This window comes from Spermophilus citellus, assembly GCF_964194105.1.
Source record: "Spermophilus citellus genome assembly, contig: SCAFFOLD_58, whole genome shotgun sequence".
In the NCBI taxonomy this organism is placed as follows: Eukaryota; Metazoa; Chordata; class Mammalia; order Rodentia; family Sciuridae; genus Spermophilus; species Spermophilus citellus.
The window spans coordinates 559,863-581,249 of NW_027672891.1; the positions used below are offsets into that span (position 1 = coordinate 559,863).

The window sequence follows — 21,387 nt, forward strand, 5'->3', positions numbered from 1 at the left end:
AAGTTGGTGCTTTCTGATGGCCACCCACTCACATGCCCCCCTAGGCCCTCAGAACCCTGCCCACCCCGTGCCAGCACTCCATCAAACACAAAAACCCCCATGCTCCACTTCGCCTTGAGAGGCAGCCGGACTACTTGGGTTCAACGAAGAGAACCAGTGAATAGACTATGAGGGACACTCGAGGGTCACTCTTCCCTGAAACACTGCCCAGAAAACCAAAACTAAACACCTTCACATGGAGAAACACATACGCCAGAAACACGCAAGTTCAAGAAGAGGCATCCACACAAATACACATGTGTGCCCGCCTGCAGAGAAAGGCTCACGCAAGCATACGCGTCTCCCCAACACAACCGCGCCACAGACACGGAGATCCATGTGCACATGGGACAGCACACACACACGTACAGACACACAGGTTAACAAGCACAGTGAAACAAACCCACGTGTATACACCACGCTCAGCGTCAGCACGACACGGACACATGGGCCCATCACACCAGAGCAGAAAGGAAAGGTGGCCCAGAGGTCAAGGAGCCGGGAGCCCAGAGCCTTCAGGGTCCTGTGACCTGGCAAGAGCTGGAGACCCCTGCCCCAAACACAGCTCCTCCTGCCCATCAACACCCCGGAGATCGCACCCTGAGCACACCTGTGAGGTCCGAGGCACCTCCATGTCTAGGAATCCCCAGGTAAAAGGCAAATGCCTCCACTGCCCCCTGAAGAGGGGAGAGCACAGGGCTCCACTGCTCAGTGGCTCTGGGACCTTAGGCCAGTGGCTGAGTGTCCATGGCTGTCTTCTTCTGTAAAATGGGGACAAGAAGCAGTCCCAGCGGTGATGTGATGAGGCGACACATAGAAGGACCGCAGCCCGCTTCCTGGCACACACTCCATCCTGCCTGCTGACATGGTCACTTTGTCGTTTCCCTGTGACCACCAGCCCCGCCACAAGCCAGAGAGCCCCTTGCACCACGGGCTTTGCTCACCCTCAGGTCCCTCCCCTGGCTGGGTCTCCCCAATACCCTTGGGCCAGGCCAGGTCTCTCTGCCAGCTCATCGTGGTTGTGATTATCCATGAATTTGCTTAGCGTCCCCACCCCCTCTGGGCTGTAAGAGCCCCAGAGAAGGACCATGGCAGCCCATGGCAGGGTGGCAGATATTTCCTAAATATTTCCCGAATGAATTAAGACATGTTTATGACAAAAGAAAAAGGAGAAAGGGCTCGGAGAGGCCCTTTACAGGATCCCACTTTGGAGCAATCTGAACGGGATGGTGGAGGCGGCAGCTCTGGAGGGCAGTTTAGAAACAGAGGGGGAGACAGCAGGTGCCCCTGCCAAGAGGAGCAGGGGCAGGACAGCCTCACAGAGGGAACCTGAGCCCAGTCGCAGCTCAGGCACAGGCTTCGGGGAGGCAGGGCTGAGTCTGGCTGCCTGGGAGGCCCTGGAGTAATCGTAGGGCTTCCAAGTGACACGCAGCATCCCAGCCTGGGCCCACCACCTCCTTCCCCAGGGTGGGACACACCCAAGGCAAGGGGGCCCTCAGGAACCTGGGAGTCTGGAGGGGAAGGAGAGTGGAGCCCAGTCACTCGAGGGGCGGAGGGTGTGAGGGGCAGGGGAGGACAGCAGAAAGCCCTCCCAGTGGCCTGCCAGGGCCCGGGATTGGGGGGGGGGGTCAATGTATTCCTGAGGTCTCAGCCAGGAGCGGCCAGGGTGTGACTCACTGTTCCATAAATCAATCCTCCATCAGCCGGCACTTGCCTCGGGGTAATAAGCCCCTCAGAGGTTTGAGGGCCACAAGCACCTCATCAGCTCTGCAAGGTCTGGGCTAGCCCTGGCCTAGGGGTCAGTTGGGGACAGGGAAGCCCGCCCACTCCCTCAGGGGGACTCACCCCTGCAGCAGGGGCTCTCCTAGTTCTTTCTCTCTCTGCACTGGGCCAGGCCCTGTTGCTAAGGTCCCACCTCCAGGCCAGTCTTCCTGAGTGACTCACTGACTTCAGTGCTTGCTCCCTACCCTGTGCCCTCTGATACCCAGTGGTTAGACCACGCTCAGGGTCAAGGACACAGGTCCAAACCCAGCACTGCTATTGATGACAGTGAGAGCTATTCCAACACCCTAACAAGAATGAGTCCATGTGAGTCCATGTTATCCTGATGCTTACTTCTGGCAATGTATTAGAGCTTTATGTGAATTTTCTTTTGTTGTTTAATTCTCAAAACCCAGTGTGCAAATGAGCGAGCCAAGGCTCAGAAAGGGCAGGCAACTTGCACAGGGCCACACAGCCAGGAAGCAGCAGCTGGGTTCAATCCAGGTGGTCTGCTCCAGAGCCGTGCTTCCTACATGATTCCACTAGAGACCCCAAGGCCCTGGGCAGTACAGCGAGCAGATTGGTCTAGCTGACCTCTAAATCCTTTCTAGCTTGGGCATGCCTCCCTGATGACTCATTTGCAAGTGACAACAAATGACAGGGACCTTCTGGGGACAACAGCTTGCCCAATGGAGGTGTGCTAATGGTAGATGACCCTGCCTTGCCCTCCCAGGCATCCAGCAGCCCAGGCCAGCAAAGCCGGAAGTGGTGTTATCTGATTATCCCTGGATGAAGAGCCAATGGGAACAGCAGACCCCCAGGCGCTCCTGGCCTTGGGAAGAGGGTGGCGAAGGCCCCCTAAATCCCTGAGTGAGTGAGCCGTCCACACCAGGGACACCAGACCCACGTCAGGAGAGGCCCTTGCAGGCCACTGTCCTCCCATTGTCAGGCCAAGCTCCCAGGGGAAGTCCAGGCCTCCAAAGGCTCACGGGAACCCCCGGTGCAGGGTCAAGGTCAGTGTCCAGGCCTGGGCGGTGTCTCCCTGGGGTTCTCTTCCCTGCTCAGCCCACTCACTCCATTTAACCCATTAACTTCCACCAGCCCCTCCAGTGCCCACTAGGGTCAGGCCTTGCCCCAGTGCTAAGGGCTCAGATGAATCAGAAACAGCCTCTGCCCTCGAGAAGGTCACCACGGGCTGGGCTGATGGGAGAGGGACACGTGGTGGTGGATCGTTAAGTGACAGAGTCCTTGAGAGAGGTTGTGCAGGCAGAGTTGTTCTGGAGACTGGGGAGGGGACTCTTGCCCAGGTGAGGGCGTCACAGGGGAGGGAGGGAGCCCAGGATGGCCATGAGGGACCTTTGGCCGAAGGACCAGCCAGATCCAAGGCACAGGGGCTGGGAAAGACGGTGGGTCCTTGAATGCCAGGCTGGGGAACCAGATCCCCCCATTACTAGGGGCCGTCTCCGGCACTGGGGCAGAGAAGTAACAACCATGGCTCATTTTAAATGTTCTTTAAGCAATTCCACAGGAAAAGTCACTCATCCCGAAGTGAAGACTTGTGTCAAAACAGATGTCACTGCTGCCACCTCCACAGAGGGCTTCCTGGCTTTGGAAACAATTCCCACCAGAGAGCTCAGATATAATTATGTCTGCAATCCCAACCAAATGCCACTTGATCGCTTTATCTTCCTAGCGTGAGGAGGGACGAAGGCATCTGAGCCTTGCCCTCCAACATCCATGCTCCTGGTTCCAGGAAGGAGGGTGGAGAAGGGGGGAGGGACTGCAGGGCCACAGGGAAGGGGAAGAGAGGAGTATTTCTCTCTACCCAGGGTGTCTGCCCAGCATAGATGCCTTCTAACCATCGAACCAGGCCTGTGGGATGCAGAACAGGACAAAGTAAGGCAGGGAGAAGGGAGGCCCATATTCAAACACCAGCTCTGTCTGCTCTCTGTGTGACCTGGAACCACACATCTCCCTCTCTGGGCTTCAGTGTCCTTATCTGTAAGAAGGACAGGATAACAGCACTGGCTAGCAAAGACTGGGCAGGGGGCAGCTGCCAGGCTCTGTGAGGACTTCCACATCCGGGCTCTGAGCTGAGCAAGCCTCGGCCAGTTCTTCCCTCTCTGTCTCCCACCGTTCTGCCACCTTTGGGAAGTGGGGTGCCTGTGATATGCCTCCCGTTGTAAGGATGAAATGAGACAAGATCTAGGAGTGCCCAGCGCCTGCCCTGGGCAAAACAGGCTTCAGGATCCCCCCTACAGAGAAGCAAAGAGTAGTAGAGACGGGTTCCAGCCGGGCCAGCAGGCCTAGGCTCTGAACACCACCCACCTCTCCCAGAATGTCCACCTGGCTCCCTCCCAAACCAGTAGTAAGGCTGGAACAAGCTGCCTGTCAATTGTCAAAGGGTGGCAGTGGCTGAGTATCCACTGGTGACCACAGCACTCTGGCCACCTGCGCCTGTGCCCTTCCTCATGGGAGGCTATCTTCATCCCAAACCTTCCCCTCCAATGTCCCTGACCACAGTCTCCTTTCAACATTCCAGCTCTCTGGTCGACCCAGGCCTGGCTGGCTCGGCCACGCCTGCTGCCAGGCCCAGCAGTGGCCAGCTGATGGGGTGCTCCCTGACTGAAGCGGATCCCACCACCTAGCAGGTGGCTCTGCGGCTCTGCAGCTCTCAGGCTCCCTGGGCCGGCACACAAACCCCCAGAACATCACTGGGAGTAGCCACCCAGGTGGCCACTCGCTGCCCTCTGCTGCCCCCAACTGGCAGGAAAACACCCTACACAGGCACCTCCAGTTCTGTCCATCAGGACTGGCCATCTGAGAACTTTGTGGTCTCTGGTCAGTGAGGCCCTCACTCCCCATCTCTCTCCACCTCCTGGAGCCACAGCTTAGCCTATAAGCTCTTGGGGGGCGCATGGTGCTGAGGGGCAGTCGGTAAAGATGGGGGTGTTCAGGTTCCCTGGAGCTCCGGGGCAGTACTGGGCAGGGGTGCGCCCCTGTGCAAGCAAGGGGTTGTGCCTCCCCTGTGCCAGGTACTGAGCACTCATGGCTCCGGTGTTCGTTTATAGATGGGGAAAGAGAGGTTCAGAGTCGGGGCAACTTGCCTGAATCACAGAGGGGACAGTAGCCAAGATTCGAATCCTGCTGGAGGAAGCTGGGGCCCAGAGAGCGAGTGAAGAGTGGAAGGCAGAGCCCCCACAGCCTCCCGCCCGCTGCACTGAGCCTGCCTGGGCCCCGTTAGTGCAGAATAAAGTTGACAAGGATCCGATTATCTGAGCCCTTGAAGGGCAGGGCTGGGAAATGGAAGAAGGTCTAGGAGGTGCCCCCGAAGATCCCAGGGCAGAAGAGGAGGGTGCGGGGGCTCCCTGTTCCCTCCCCTTTCCACACCCTCCTGGGCCAAGCTTGCACACCCAGGATGAGAAGAGAGATTCCAGGGTACCTGGAAGTGGGCTCTCCCCCCACGTCTGCCCTCAACCCCCTGCCCAGCAAGGACATTCTAAGCCCAGGTGTTGGGGTGGGAAGGGCTCCCAACAACCTGCTTGAACCTATCCTGAACCTGCCACCCCAGTTCCAGTCTCTGTCCACTGAAGGAGGTCCTGCTGGCTCGGTATATTCCTGGGTGAAGCACATTCTGCACCCCAGGTCTGCTCTGACGTACTCTGGTTTATCTCAACTCCTTCTTTGGGGACTCCATGCTTCTGTTAATACAGCCTCATATTCTGTTTACTCTGTTCACTGTCATGGGTCTCCTCTCACTTATATTCCAGCCATTTCTCCACACCTCAGCCCCCAAACTGCTCTCAGTTACTCCTGATGTTTCTCATCTCCTGACCTTCACAGGGGCTGTCGTGACGGCCTGGAATATCCTTTTCCTCTCCCTGCCTGGAAATTATAAACCCAGCCAACCCCTCTACATTTTTGCAGGGAGCAACTACATTTTTTTTTAAAGAGAGAGTGAGAGAGGAGAGAGAGAGAGAGAGAGAGAGAATTTTTAATATTTATTTTTTAGTTCTCGGCGGACACAACATCTTTGTTGGTATGTGGTGCTGAGGATCGAACCCGGGCCACACACATGCCAGGCGAGCGCACTACCACTTGAGCCACATCCCCAGCCCCGAGCAACTACATTTTAATCCTACATGTATCCTCAGTGCCCAGCACAGGCTGACACAGTTGACACAGATTAAAAATTTATTGAAAGAAAGAAAGGAGGAAGGTGGAGAGGGCTGAGGGAAAGTGAGTGAGTTCACAGCCAGGAAGGACCCAGGGACTGGGGTGCTGTCTGAGGCCCCCGCTCTGCCACTGGCCAGTCTTATGACCTTGGGCCTGTCCCTCCTCCAAGAGCCTTGGGAGAGGAGCCTCGTGCAGCAGAGCTAACAAAACCACCTTCCTGATTATCAGAGGGGTGGGTAACCCCCTAACCCTGCCAAATGTCACCGTGCCACCTCTGTCCTGGCTCAGACTCTGGCCTGGCCTGGCTCCAAATAGGGAAGCTCCCATATCCCTGGCCCACACTCCTGCCCTGGCCACCCTGGACAGCTCCTGCATCTGGTGGCCTGTGACAACATCCCCACCCCCTACATTCCCCTACAGAAAGGGGCCTCTTCCCACAGAACACAGGCCCAGACGGAGGACAGGGACTGTCCCTTCAGGTTTGAATAGCTTGCTAACAATTAAGTCCCAGGGAAGGCAGGGCTGGAGGGGCTGAGGGTGCTGGGACCTGTTCTCCCACCGACTCTCACCTGCTGACCTCTTGCCAGACACCAGGTCAGCAGAGTCCAGCTCCTAGCACAGAGCAGAGCAAGGGACATGAGTCTCGTGGGCAAATTCCTCATACTACAAAGTGGGTGCTGGGACCCCTCGTGTGGGGCCTCAGCCTGGGACTCAGCACAGCTGCCCTGCCACAGGCTTCCATGTGTCCCAAGGGGTGGTGCATTTGAGATGCCAAGGGCAGTCCCTACTGGTGCAGGAAGTCCCCGAAGGGGACCTGGCACGCCTTCCCTCCCTGGGCCTCAGTTTCCCTGCGTGAGGGCAACCCAGAGCCACCTTCATGGAGAAGGGGCATTGGTGGGGGAATGTGCCACAGAGAAAGCTGCTCTCCTGTCCCGCAAGTCACCCCTCCTCTGACAGGCAGCCCCCGACAAGCTGTGGGTCCAGGGCCAGGAGATGGGGTTGTGCCAATGAGAAGGAGGAGGCATTGGGGCCTCCTAGGGCACTGGGACCCACAAAGGGCTATTCCAGGAAGCCCCCCACTGCCCGGAAGTGATGGGAGCCGGGGGGAAGGCCCACTCGGAAGCAGGTGGCAGATGTCCAGTGAAGATGGGGTGTGGTGAGCCCTGGGCTCAGCTCCAGGCCCTGCCCCAGACAGGCCCTGTGACTTTGGGAAAGGACCTTCCCCTCTCTGAGCCTCATTGCCTCCTCAGTGTGAGGAGGGTTGGACAGATCGTTTCTGTCCGCCTTTCCATGCTGGGCAGGGGTCACCCTTCAGTCTGCTAGCGGGACTTCGCCGGGAGCCTTGTCCCTGTGGCTCCTGCATTCTGGAGAAGTGCAAAGGCTTTATTACCCACCCCAAAGCCCCTCACTTCTCTCCCCAGGCCTTCTCCCTTATGCCCCCAACCCATCCAACACCTTGATCACCATCACGCAGGTCCCTTGGCTTGCTCCTGCTCAGTTAGATATCCATTTAATTGAAATATTCTTCTCCTTTTGTTCCTGAAAAACTCCTACACATCCCTCAAAGTCCAGCCTCAAAGATTCCTCCTGCAGGAATTCTTTTCCCTCCTCCCCAGGCAGAGACCCCTTGTTCTGGGTTCCTGCAGCACCCCAGGCACACCTGTCACGCCTCAGAAACAAGCACCTGGTAAAAGTGAGTTCTTGAAAAGAACCAAAGACCTGCTTGTGGAAGCATCTGCCATCGACCTGGTACTGAGTCCATCTGCAGCTCCTGACAGCCCCCTGGGCCTTCCCCTCTCTGACACTTTTCCTTCTCCATCTCGCAAAAAATAGCCCTGAGACCTAATTTCAGCTAAACCTTCAAACACCACTCTCTACTTTCAACTTCCCGAGAAGGGATCAATTGGCTGTCAAGTTTCCCGGAGCCTCTGCCACATCCCCACCCAGACCAGACCTGCAGGAGCGCCTCAAGGTCGGTGGGAGGGGGCGGGGCAAGTGAAGGAAGGGAAAGGACTCCACCCACAGCCCAGCTGGGAAGGTGGCAGGCCGAGGGACTCTCCAGAGACCAGAAGAGTCACCAGCTCCCCCCTCACCCCAGCAAACTGGGATCCCTTGCAGCATGCTGTTCAGGGACTCCAGGGCCCCAGAGGCACAGTCTCTGCAGATCCAGGGCCTCACTTGCCACCTGACCCCTGCCCTCCTCCCTCCTTCCCTCCCAGGAGAAGGCTCTGGTCCAGAGAAGACAGACTGGGAGGAATCTTTGCAGCCTCAGAGCTGAAGGTAGGAGGCCTCTCCCAGACCCTCCAGCATCCTCCCATTAACCCAAGGTCCCCTGCAGCTCTTGTGGGCACATGCCAGTCTCCTGGCCCTCTGTGGCCCTGGGGAAATACTGTCCCGTCCCCCAACCCCACCTGTAGGTAGGAGGAAGTTACACCAGATGGGCAGGAAGGGTCCACATCTGGTCCAAGTCACAATGAAGGTCTGAGGCCATGCAGGGGCCTCAAAGTCACGTCAGCTGACCCTCAAGCCCTTTCTTTTATCGGCTGCACCAAAACATTTAAGCACCTACTGTATGCCTAAAGCACATGCTGCCTTACAAAGTCCATCCTCTTTAGTTCACAAAAGGGGAAATGAGGTTCTCCCTGGTCACAAAGTCTCTGGGGGCGGAGAGGGAGGATAAGCACCAGATCACCAATGCCCTTCAGAGGGGCTTGGGTCTGCACTGATGCACGTGCATGGGACAAGCCAGGCTTCCAGCACTTTCAGATGACCTCTGACCAGTCCAGGCCTTCCCTGCCTTAGTTTTCATGGTGCAGGGAACAGAAGGAGACTTAGAGACCTTAGCCTCTGAACTAAGGTCTCCCAACGGGGCACCTCAACAAGACATGGCGACATCCTCACTCCTGGGTTTAAAATGACAGCAGCAGCAACAGTGACTCAGGTACATGCTGTGGTGTCTCCTGCCTCCCCCAGGCAAGACCACGTTCCCCGGGCTCCCTCGGGGTCTACATAGAGCAGCTGCCGAGCTTGTGAGGATGGAGCCGGGGAACAAGCTCGGGGCTGGGCTGTGCTTCTGGCCCTGCCACAGGCTCTGTGTGCAGGTCTGTCCCCAGGACATGGGCCCGGCTCACCTGGCTTCCCCCAAAACACCATCCTCTGCCCCTGCCCCAGCCCTCCCCATATCTTCACTGGTCTAAAAGGGAAACGTGACTTGAATGAGAATGTTGGATTTCATCTGTCAAGCACCGCCATAGGATCAGGCCTGGTGGCACGCTCACAGTGAGTCTTCAGGACAGCTTGCCAGCTCCACATGTCACTGTTGAGGATACAAGGCTCAGGGAGGCCAAGTGCCTCAGGAGGCCACGCAGTTCATGAAAGGGCTCCCCAAACTCAAGCTCTCCAGTGCCTCCAGCTCCAAGCATCTGGCCCAGGATGGAGTCTCAGTTCACACCCCTTTCCTTAATGGCTGAACACAGAAAAAGGACCAAGGTCCCCAGAGATGCACACAAAGCTGAAATGTCCCACTGTTTCAGCATCTCTGCCTGCCTATCACTCAGGAGCTGTGTGACACCAGGAAAATGACTTCACCTCTGTGAACCTCAGTTTCCTCATCTGTGAAATGGTGATATTTATGATACCTACCAACAGGGTTGCCATGAGCAGTGGGCAAAAATGACCACCTTAAAGGTGCTCTGCAGACCCTCCCTGGGCAGGTGGGCTGTGGGTGCAGTCCTAGGGGCTAGAGGCTGGCAGGCTGTCTCTGACTCTGATCCACAGGTAGTTTCCACCTAGGAGACCGAGCAGAGACACCACAACGGGAAACCCGCCAAGCCCCGCTGGCAATTACAGGGCTGCAAATTCCAGCAACTCAGGTGTGCTGGCATGCTTATTAGAGCAGCAAAGAATGGGAAGCGGCAGAGAAAGGTTGCTGATGGGGCTCCTCCTCCTCAGCCCCAGGAGGCGCACTCTTTCCCAGTCACAGCTCTGCCTCTCACCTCTACTAGCACTTGGAGCTCGGACAAGTGCCTTAACCTAGCTGAGCCTCAGTTCCCTCGCCTGGAAGATGGGTAACCAAAGCATCAGCTGCAGGGCTGTCGGAGATCAGGGAGATCAGGGATGCAGGACAGAGCCACACGCAGCAGGTGAACAATCAGTGGAGTGGACTACTGGATTATTATCCATAGTGCCCTGAGGTCCCGTGAAGGCTCACCCTGCCCACTGTGGCCTTGGAGACCAGAGAGGGTGGGATTTGGCCTCTGCTCCAGTGGGTGGGAATGGGTGTCACCCTAGATAAGTTCCCAGGGACCTACTGGCCATATCCAGAGGCATGACCCTGAATGCTCTCAGCACAGGCTCCTCCTCCATGCCAGAGGCCCCGGAACTCTGCACCACCTGTCAAGGGAGCTTGGTAAAATGCAGATGCCCAGGCCCAGTGAGCCGCAAGCTTGAAGGGGCCCCAGGACCCATCTTCAAAGCATTTTTCTGCCATATAGACAGGCAGAAGGGTCAGCGGTCCTGGGCAGGGCACCACCTGACCTGTCACAGCCTGCTCTCCAGCCTCACCTCGCACCCAGCCCTTCAGTCCCCTCACGCCAGACCCAGCCAGTGTCTCAGCATCCCTCAGCACATCCATGTCACAAGTCCCCTCACAGCCTCTATCAATAGCCAGTTTCCACTGATCCTGCAGGACCCAGCTCAAAAGTCAGCTCCAGGGAGTCCCTCTCCCACCTACTGGGACAGTCAGTGACTCCAGCTCCCCTGCAGTCCCCGAGTCAGGGTACAGCCAAGTCTGCCACTCTCTTCCCTGCACCTCTGTCCTCTGCCAGCCACAGGGCTGGTTCCTCGGCCCGTAGGCCTCAGTTCAAACATCACCTCCCAACCACACCACCTCAAACAAGCTTCCTGTTTCCCTGGTCTACTCAAGAGTGGGCACGAGGGGGCCTTGTCCACCGTGCTCTCCTGACCTGCGCCTCCGCTCCGCCCACCACCGGAACGGGCCTGGCATGGGACAGGCATGCCACAACTCTCCAGTGAAAGAGGGGATGGTCACACCGGCAAACAGAAGCTCAGACACAGACCTGGGCTCCCTGGGGAAGACCACGTGCCCGCCACAGCATCGGACTACAATGCTGTGCTTGCTGAATGAGGGAGGGAAGGGACCGGACCCTCTGTCTGACTGTGTGGCAATACCAAGAGGCACGGAAGTCCAATGTCGGGGGTCCCTGGGTTCTGTCTCCACAAAGTCATTTAAGTTTGTAAAAAAGAAAAGAAATTATGTGGGCGAATGGCCTAAATTCCAAAGCTATAATATATAGGCTGTGATCTGTCAATTCTAAGGCATCATCGGTTGGAGAATACAGAATTATTTTATTTCCCACCAAGACAGAACTGAATTATGACCTGCCAGGGACTACCGCACGACAGACCTCCAGACACCCAAACGACACCCGCCCCGTCAGGGTGGGGAAGCAGCATGTGTGCGTGGAGTGTGGGGGACCTAGCTTAATCTCTTCTCTTCCTGGGCCAGGGCGCTCCATGTCTGGTGGTCTTCAGGGATGCCTGTCCTCCACCTGACCCCTCCCTTGAAGAATGGGACCCAAGTGGCCCCGGGGGCAGGGCTGAGCCACGGAGAAGGGAGCAGCCAAGGGATTGGATACCTAGAGCAAGGGAGGCTGGACGCTCTCCCGGTCCATGAGGCTCCAGGAAGGGGGACCACGGGGTCGCAGAGCAGCACCCCGGGGCCAGGTGGTGATGGTTGGTGGCAGTGTCGGTGGTGGTGGTGACGCAGAGATAGTTACCGTGACCCGGAACGGCGAGGCAGCTGAGGGCTCCATGCTGGGGCTCTTCTTTGAGAGGCTGCCGGGCAGGCTGCGCCGGGAGCCCGGCCTTTCTTGGGGTGACTCTGTCGAGAGAGGGAGAAAGGAGGTGAGTACATCCGATAGCTAAAGCACATCCACGGAGGCCTCCCTGCCACTCACATCCAGCCACGCACAACAAACAAACTGGTCCCTATAAAGTGGGGCAGCAGAAAAGTCCAGCAGAATTAAAGAGAGGATTACCATCCGAGGCAGCAGCTCCACTCCCGTGCAGACACCCCAAAGAAGGGAAAACGGGGACATGGACAAACACGTGCGTGCAAATGTTCAGAGCAGCTTTGTTCATGACAACCAAATTGCAGACACGACTCAGTGTCCATCGACAGATGATTGGATAAACACAACATTACAGACATGCAAGGGAATGCCGCCTGCCCAGAGGGATCAGGTTCAGAAGAGAGTCACAGTGTGGACAGACCTTGAAGGAGCATCATGCCAGGTGACGCACACCAGACACAGAAGGACAAATATGGATGGATTCCACCTCAGTGGGGAATATTTAGAATAGGCAAATGCACTGGGACAGAAAATAGATCAAAAGTTCCCAGGAGCTGGGGGAGGGGGACGGGAAATGGTCACTGAATGGCTCAAAGTTTCTGTCTGGGAGAATGGAAAAGTTGTAAAAATGGATGGTGGCAATGGTTATACAGCATTGTAGATTTTTTTATTTTTTTGGTGGTGGGGTACCAGGGATTGAACACAGGGGCACTTGCCCAATGAGCCACATCCCCAGCCCTGTTTTGTATTTTATTTAGAGACAGGGTCTCACCCAGTTACTTAGGGCCTCACTAAGTTGCTGAGGCTGGCTTTGAACTCATGACACTCCTGTCTCACTCAGCCTCCCAAGCCCCTGGGATTTCATGTGTGTGTCACGGTGCCCGGCTGTAGATGTTCTTAATGCCACTGAGTTGTATACTCAAAATGGTTAAAATGAGCTGGGCATGGAGGTGCACACATGTAATCCCAGCTGCTCAGGAGGCTGAGGCAACAGGATCGCAAGTTCAAGGCCAGCCTCTACAACTTAGTGAGCCTCTGTCTCAAAATAAAAGTAAAAAGGGTTGGGGATGTGGCTCAGTGGTACAGTGCTCCTGGGTTTAATCCCCAGTACCATCCTCCCCACCACTAAAAAAAAAAGTTAAAATGTATTTTAAAACTATTTTTTAAAGTATTCCCCCAAAACCTCACGTCTTGGGAAGTACTGAGCTCCCTGTTCATGGAAGTATACAAGCAAATCAGGCCTCTCCTGGTCAGAAGTGTGGAAGACACCCACCCCCCCAAGCAGGCAAAGCCATCTACCCAGGCCTGGACCACTTCCTGCAGATCCCTTCTGTCAATGAGAATCGAGGATCTCTGACTTCCAATCCAGATCCTCTTTTGCTGAGGCTTTAAGCGTGGGAGGTCTGCAGAGGCCAGGCAGGTGAGGAAAGCAGCCTGGCTGATTACTGCTACTTCACAAGAGGGAAAATGTAACCAGAGCTTCCCACGGCTTCTGGCAAAGCCAGAAATCTGGGATTTTATAAAAACACGAAATATTCAGACTTTTACATGGTGACAGCTCAAGAGAATCTTCAGCCACCTTCTGATCATACCCACTTATGACCTCCTGGGCCGGCCCAGCCTGGCTGCTTCCCCACTGGTCCCCCACACCATGCTGGGCTGCCTCTTCTACTGCTCTGGAGTGGCTCCCACAGAGGACTCCCTTCTGGAGACCCTTGGTGACCCCCTCCGCCCACCACTCTCAGCCCCCTCTGGCTCCTATAGCAACAGCCAGGCCTGGGCCTCTGGTCTAGCCCTCATTTGCACAGTGCACGCATGCGCACACGTGGGACTCCGGACTCCCACACCTAAGCCGGCTGCATCTCCACATCCCGGCACCCCGCTTGGAGCGTGGTGTGTGTGGGTGCTCGGGAAAGACCTGTTGACTCACAAGGAAGTCTGAAAAGGATGGGGCTGGGGTTTCCCTGGTCCCTGGGGACACGCAGGAGTGCAGAGTGAGAAACACCAGCAAGGTGAATGTACATGTTCCTGTTCGTGGAGGTGCTGAGTGCACACCCCCAGCCCACCCCAAGAACACTGGAGGTGAGGATGGTGCCGTCACGGCAAAGCACAGGGTGCACACAGGGGCTGGCACAGGGTGCACACGGGGGCTGGCTTCTGGGGCCAGGGGCACCTGCTGCATTTCCTGCTCCGTTCTCTCCATGTAACCAAACAGGGGTCCCCAGAAGCCTGAAAGGACTTCAACTAGAACAGGCTCTGATCCCAAGCCCTGGACAATGGCCAAGCAGGCGAAGCCATCGACCTAGGCCTGGACCACGTCCTGCAGGAGCCTGGGTCCCCACTGCTGCCCGTGCAGCCCTGGCTGCTTCCCCTGCTCCGCACCGTCCCCCCCTCCTCCACTGCCTCCGCCAGGCACATGCCAGACACCCACTCTTTCTAGAGGTTTCCCTAGGAAATCTCTGCCCACGCTCCCAGTCTGCCTTCTCTCTCCTCCCCCAGCCTGCCTCAGCACTGCCTGTGCTCTGAGACAGCAGGCATCACTGCCACCTGGGGCGTGTCCCCTGGTAATCTACCGCAGCTCTTGTCATCACCACCTGGAGGGGATCCACAAGTGCTCTGTGACAGTGCATGTCACCTCTACCTGGGAGATGTCCTCTTGTGCTCTGTAATAGCAGGCCACCTCCACCTCGGGGTCCCACCCACGCACAAGGCACTGTGGTAGCAAGCGAACATGACGCCCCTATTAGGACAGATGCAGAAGATGGGGGGCAGTCCCTAGCCCCAGGTGACACGCTAGGAGGTGGCCACAGGAATGAGGCCCAGGTGTCTGGACACTGAGTCCCTGGCTCCTTCAGTGCTGAGCCCCTCCATGTCCCAGTGCCCAGCCAGGGGACTGACACACAGTAGGCATGCAGCTCATGGTGCAAGCCTCATCTGGAGCAGCCCCCTGGTCCAGCCACTCTCCAGGGCAAGGGCAAGGGACGGAGAGAGCAGGACGGGCCAGGCGCAGCCAGACCAAGTGCCCTCAGAGACAGCACACCCCTCATCTGGCACCCAGGGTCACTCCATGGCGGCCCTCTGGCGCTTCTCTTGCCAACTGACTTCTCCAGCCTTCCTTGAGGCAGGGCTGCCCTGTCACACCTTCACCACACGTCTCCCTAGCCGGCTGAGCGGCCTGAACAGCTCCCGTGGGAACACAGTCATCCTTCAACTCTGGGGCAATGTCCCCGTCACTGCAGGCAGAATGACTCACCCCCTCTCCACATCAGAGCCTGGCAGACTTGCCACTTGTCTTCCTATCTCCAAGCCACCGTGAGGTCACCTCCACCTCTGGGTCCCCTCCACGTGCCAAGTTCTGTTTCCTGCACACCTCCTAGGCCAGGCACCCAGCCACGCTCAGTCAAGGTCTGATCACCTGCTCCTCATCCATCAGTAAATATCCGTCCCCACTGAAGTCAGTGGGCAGTCAGGCCTCGCCTAGAGGGTCCCTGGGGTCACCAGGACAGTCAGGGCCCCCAGGGCACCACGGGAACCTTTAGAACCATCTTCCCTCTCCCAAGAGGCTTGCACAGGCACGCACGCACGCGCGAACACACACACACACACACACGTGCACACACCTGCACACACCTGCACACACCTGGCTACAGTTTCACCTCCTCTTCATGGCAGGTGGACCTGATGGCTCTAGGCAAGAGGCACATGGTGTCACCTGGTAGGGCACAGGTGCCCAGCGATGCTGACTCACCCCTGGGACCCCGACTGATGATGACCAGAACCTGCCCAGAACCTGCCCCTTCCCTCCTGGGTCAGAGCCAGGAGCTCCTCAGAGGTTGCTTGGTCCAATCTCCCATTTTGCAGATGATGAAGCTGAGGCCCGAGGGAAAGGAACCTGTTCATTATGTCCTGGAGCAAAGACCCTCTTGGGTGCTCCCCAAATAGCTTTAAGGTAGCCTGGAGTCCTGGGCCAGGGCAGGGGATCTCAGAAAGAAAGAACCTTCGGGGCTCGGGCTGCAGCTCGGTGGTGGAGGGCCTGTCCCGAGTGTGCGAGTGTGCAAGGCCCATGTCCTACCCCCGCCCTGCGGGTGAGAGAGAAGCCCACTCTCCCCCAGGCAAAGCAGCCAGCGCTCCTCCCTGCCTCTCGGCCTCCAGGCCCACACAAGAAACCTGAGGGGGGACCTTGATACCTCCGGGGTCACTTTGGTCTGGCCCCGGGGCCAATCTGCACCCTTCTCTGCCGGCCTCCTGCTCCAGCTGCTGACCGTATAGACTGAGTCCTGGACCCTCAGCTTCCGTGGGACTCGGCCAGTGGGGAGCCCTGGCAGGAGACCAGAGGAGGGACAAGATCGCCAGGGCTGGCTGCCCCCTCCATGGAAGGCCCCATCAAGATGGCCCTGCCTCCTAGGCACTCACCTCCTGGGACCCCCCTCTGCACCTCTGAGGACCTCGGTGGAGCAGCCCCCGCTGGGCACTGCCACCACCCAGGAAACAGTCCCCTGGTAAGCCCTCCTCCAATCAGCCCAGTCTGACCCCAGGCACACGTACCTGGAGGGACCCTGGGGCAGCCAGAACGTGCCCAGAGTGTCACCACTCAGAGTCTGAGTCCACCTCCAGACAAGGAGACTGAGGTTTCAAGAGGCAAAAGTGACTTCCTCTGTGCGTCCTTCAGGCAGGGCTTGAGGGGACCTGCCAAGAGTCCCTAAAATGATCCCCCAAACCTTAGGGCTTCAGGGAAGGCAAAGGGGACCTGGAGCATGGAGTCCTGGTTGGGGGGACTGGAGTTAGCCCTGACTCTGCTGTGTGACCCCAGGCCAACCCTGCCATCTCTGAGTTTCTGATTGATCCTCAATCCAGTGAGTCAGGAGTAAGAGAGTGACCACTTCCACTCCCCAACACCAACCCCCAAATAGAAAAAAAGACTTCTATTTACACAGGAAGAGAAGGCAGGGGGCTGAAGCCCTGGGTCTTAACTGCTCTGTCTCTGCCTCTGGGGACTGAACCTCAGAGTCCTAGACCTTTCTCCTTTGACTTAGCAGCAAAGCTGATGCAAACAGAATCCCAGAGAGGTTAAGCGAATCTGCTAATATCACACAGCATGAAGGTGGCCTTGGTGCGAAAGGATCATGGGAAGGGAGACCCAGCACCTTCTCGTGAGGCTCCCTCAGACCTTGGAGCATGGTCCAGGAGTCTCTGCTGAACTCAGTCTCACTACATGACCTCTACATGACCTCCCAGGCACCCACCTGGCAAAACTGCCTCCTGGGATCAGCTGATGCTGGATCCCCTTTCTACTAGGTCAAAAAAGTCTCCACTCTACCAGCAAAACCAGGCTGCCTTCCTATTCTTAGAAGCCACAGCCAGAGAGATGCATTTTAACCTTCATGTGTTTGCAAAAAAATAAATAAAATAAAATCGGTTTCATTCAAATGCTGCTGGCTTGGTTGCCATGGATACCAGCTAATCATGAAGGATGACTGTTACTTGTTCCCATGGAAACACGGAGGCCCAACGAACATCCTGTAATTTCAGACAAGACACCACATTTCAGTTGTCGGATTGCGCTGTCCAGACTTAATGCCTGAGAGCAGGTGGAAGCAGCAGGCGGCGATGCTGGGGTCTGGGCCGAAGGGGCCGGCGAAGGGGCCGGCGGGGTGAGCAAAGAGCAGGTGCTGGCCGGGGACCAGTGGCTGTGAACAGTGATCAGGAAAATGCAGATACCATCTCCCGCCTTTTGGCTGGGTCCTAGACCAGTCCAAGATTTAGAAAGGAATCAATTAAAAGAAATTAAGAAGAAACCAGTCCAGAAACGAAAAAGAACCTTTCTGACTCCCAACGCTGGCAGAGATGTCATGACACTCTTTCATCTCAGCTGGTGGAGGGAAAGCTTCAGAGAACATTTAGATAATAGCTACTCAGAACCAAATAAACATACACTCGGACCTGAAATTTCCCTCCTGTGGATCCAGACTAGAAAAATGCTCCTTCCTGAGTGCATGGATGCTCACTGCCATACTGTTCATAGGAGCAAAACAGTGGAGGCAGCCTAAATGTCCACCCACAGGAGAACAGACCTTGGAAGAGTCACTTGGAGGAATACTATACAGCAAAGAAAATGGAAAGCTCTCAGGGGCATCATTCTGTGGAGGAAGATGGCACAACAAAGGACCCAGATCTAAACAGGTCAATACGAATAAAACTCAGAAGTGAACAAAATCAATTGTAAAAGAGATAGAATGTGATCCACTTAGATACTGGTTTTTTTTATGCAAATGTTCACAGCAGCTTTATTTGTAGTAGCCAAAAACTGGAAATGATTGAACATTCTCCAACAGGTAAACCCTAAACAAACTGTGTAAGACAGAATAATGGCCCCCAAAGAAACCCACACCCTGATTCCCACAGCCTTTGAACATGCTACCTAACATGGCAAATAAAGGACTTTGCAGATGTGATTAGGGATAAAGATTTTGAGACGGAAGATGATCCTAGATTATCTAGGTAGGGACATCGAATCACATGTGTCCTTAAATGTGGAAGAGGAAGGCAAAAAAGTGAACCAGAGAAATATGACAAGACAGAGGACTTTGACAGCACAGGATGATTCCCAGGTGGCTCTGTCAGTGGATCTAACCCTAACCCTAACCCACACACCAAGGAATGTGATCACCTCTGGTGGGGTCTGAAACATCCCTCAGCTGACAGCCGGCAGGGAAATGGGGACCTTGGTCCTCCACCATGTGGAACTGAGACCCACTAACAAGGAATGAGCAATGACGTGGATTTTCCCCTAGAGCCTTTGGAAAGGATGACAGCCTACTGATATCTTGACTTTGGTCTGTGAGATAATACACCTGTGGTTTTTAAACTGTGAGTTTTAACTGTTACGGAAGCAAGGAAGACGACCCAGGCTGTGATTCAGGGGCAGAGTGCTTGCCTAGCATGCATGAAGCCCTGGGTTTGATTCCTAGCACCACCAGAAATAAAAAAGAAAAGGATTGTGTTTGCCATGGAATACTACTCAGCAATGAAAACAGAATGCACCATCCATCCACGCGACAACTTGGATGGATCCCAAGGGTGTCCTGCTGAATGAAGAATGCCAATTGGAAAAGGTCCTGAGGTATGTGGTTCCCTTTGTGTGACATTCTCAAAGCAGTAAAGTGATAGAGATGGAAAGCAGCTTAGGAGTTGCTAGAGGATGGGGAGGGCCGGAGGGCGGATGGCATGACCATCAAGGGGCAACACAGGATCTAGATGGTCACACACATCTGGGAGGTCTTTGCTGTACCCTTATAGCAGGGTGGTTTTGAAGCTGTGCATCTGACCACATGACAGAGACGTGCACACACACAGAAAAGAAGGGGGGGCAGTCCAGCACCCACCCATGGCTAAGCCACAATCTTCTCCTTCCGGACGTAAACAGTGTCAAAGGGCACTAGACAAGGGGACTCTGAGACTATGACAGTGAGACACAAACAAGGCCACTTCCCCATTGTGTCTAAGCAACCCACAAAGCCAAGGTCGCAGTGCCACCCACAAAATACCAAGCCTCCTCCTCTCAGCTAACACGAGAGGCTGCCTCTCCACCAATGAGCTGCGGCTGCCCGCAGGTCTCCTCCCCCTGGAGACAGGATTCAGGACGCCCAATCCCAGCCCTGCCTCTGCTTTCCATCAGCAGCCAATCTGGAGGGAGGCCCACTGCCTTAGGCAGACCTCCCCAAACCACGCAGCCCAGGCCCAGGTCTCCGTAGCACACTCCGACGTGGACGCCCTGGGTGTCCTGTGTGTGCATTCGCCCTGGCCACAGTGGCTGATAAACACCCCGGCCCAGTTGAGGAGTGTTCCTGGTGGGCTGCCGGATGGAGGGCACAGAAGCTGGAGGGCAGGTACCAGAGTTATGGAAGGTGCAACCACTGCGGGGGACCCAGTCCTCCAAGGACCTCTCTGTACCATTTGCACAGGGACCTGTCAATCTGTACTTATTCCAAAAGTCAAAAGCCAAGGCATACCATGGAAAGTAGGCTGAAATACATTTGATGTCTAGATGACTGAAAACTAATGTGACATTTTCTGTGTGCGTGTGTGCAGTCACATAGAAAAGCATCATAAACTTGCGGGGCGCAGTGATGAACACCTGTAATCCCAGCTACTAGGGAGGCCAAGGCAGGAGGATCACAAGTTGGAGGCCAGCCTGAGTCACTTAGAGGGATCCTGTCTCAAAATGTAAAATAAAGATGAGTCAGGTAACTCATACCTATAATCCCAGCGACTTGGGAGGCTGAGGCAGAAGGGTTGCCAGTTCAAAGCCAGCCTCTGCACATTACTGAGGCTCTGAGCAACTTAGTGAGACCCTGTCTCTAAATAGAAAAAATAAAAATAAAAAGGGCTGGGACGTGGCTCAGTGGTATGAGTGTCCCTGGGTTCAATCCCTCATACCAACAAATAAATTATTAAATAAAAATGGCTGGGGGGCGGGCAAGGGGATGTGGCTAAGTAGTAGAGGGCCTCTGGGTTCAATTCCCAGTACTGAAAAAAAGAAAAGAAAAACATTATATGTTTGTCGTCAGGGCTTCTCTTTGGAGAACAGGACGGGCTCTGGGTGGGGACAGAGGCTACCCCACTTACTGAAGGAGAAGCGATTAAGACTTCCCCAAACTAGCAGTAAAACTGAAATGAGAACAGATGATACAGTGACTCAGTACCAGCTGTCCTCTCTGAATACATTGGAAGAGAAAGCAAAAGAAGCACGAGAAAGAAAAGCAATGCATCCAAATCAACGCCAGCCCAAGTGGCCGGCCAGAGAACACAGGTCAAGAAAATCGAGAGAGAGAGAGAGAGAGAGAGAGAGAGAGAGAGAGAGAGAGAGAGAGAGACTTGGAAACAACTGTCTGGGTGAGGAAGCTCAGGTCCCACACCTGGCCACTGGACGGGCTCCTGCTCCCTGAGGCAGTGGCCAGGTGATCCGAGCAGGGAGCCCCGGGTAAAACATGGCAGATATCGGGGAGTCATCGGATTGTTAGAACTTCCCAGTCGGAGGTCCTGGGGGGCACCTCTGTGAGTGGCTGTCTGCCTGCGTGTGTGTGTGCGCGCGCATGCGCTGCGGCAGAGAGGGCTGTGTGGACACGGTGAATGGAACACATCCACACTGCTATTATCTGCTTTGACTCCAAGTGAAGAGTGTCCGCAGAACAGATAAGCTGCCACGCCGCACGTCTCCCAGTCCAGCCTTTGTCCATCCATCTCCGGAACAGGTGCTGCTTAGAGGTTATTAAACGTTTCTCCTCTTCGACAGGCAGAAACATGGTCCAAAAGTGCCCACGTCCTAATTCCTGGAACCCGTAAATGTGCTCCTTTATATGGCAAAAGGGACTCTGCAGATGTGATTAAGGATCTTGAGATGGGAAGATGATGACCTGGGTGGACCCAATGTCATCACAATGCTCAGAGAAGGCAGCCAAGACAGCGAAGGCTGTGTCATCGTGGAACCAGAGGTGGGAAATGTGGGGCCAGGATTCAAGGAATATAGGCAGGTTCTAGA

General features: G+C 55.7%; 1 protein-coding gene across 1 annotated transcript in view; it reads right to left on the reverse strand.

Moving 5' to 3' along the window:
• LOC308640439 (disabled homolog 2-interacting protein-like) overlaps positions 1-21,387 on the reverse strand; it is a gene marked incomplete at its 3' end in the record, with an annotated part of 41,697 nt that overhangs the window by 6,848 nt on the left and 13,462 nt on the right. The window contains exon 2 of the mRNA XM_081312358.1: positions 11,775-11,878. Coding sequence (XP_081168484.1) covers positions 11,775-11,878 — 104 coding nt within the window. The remainder of the gene's footprint in view (positions 1-11,774; positions 11,879-21,387) is intronic.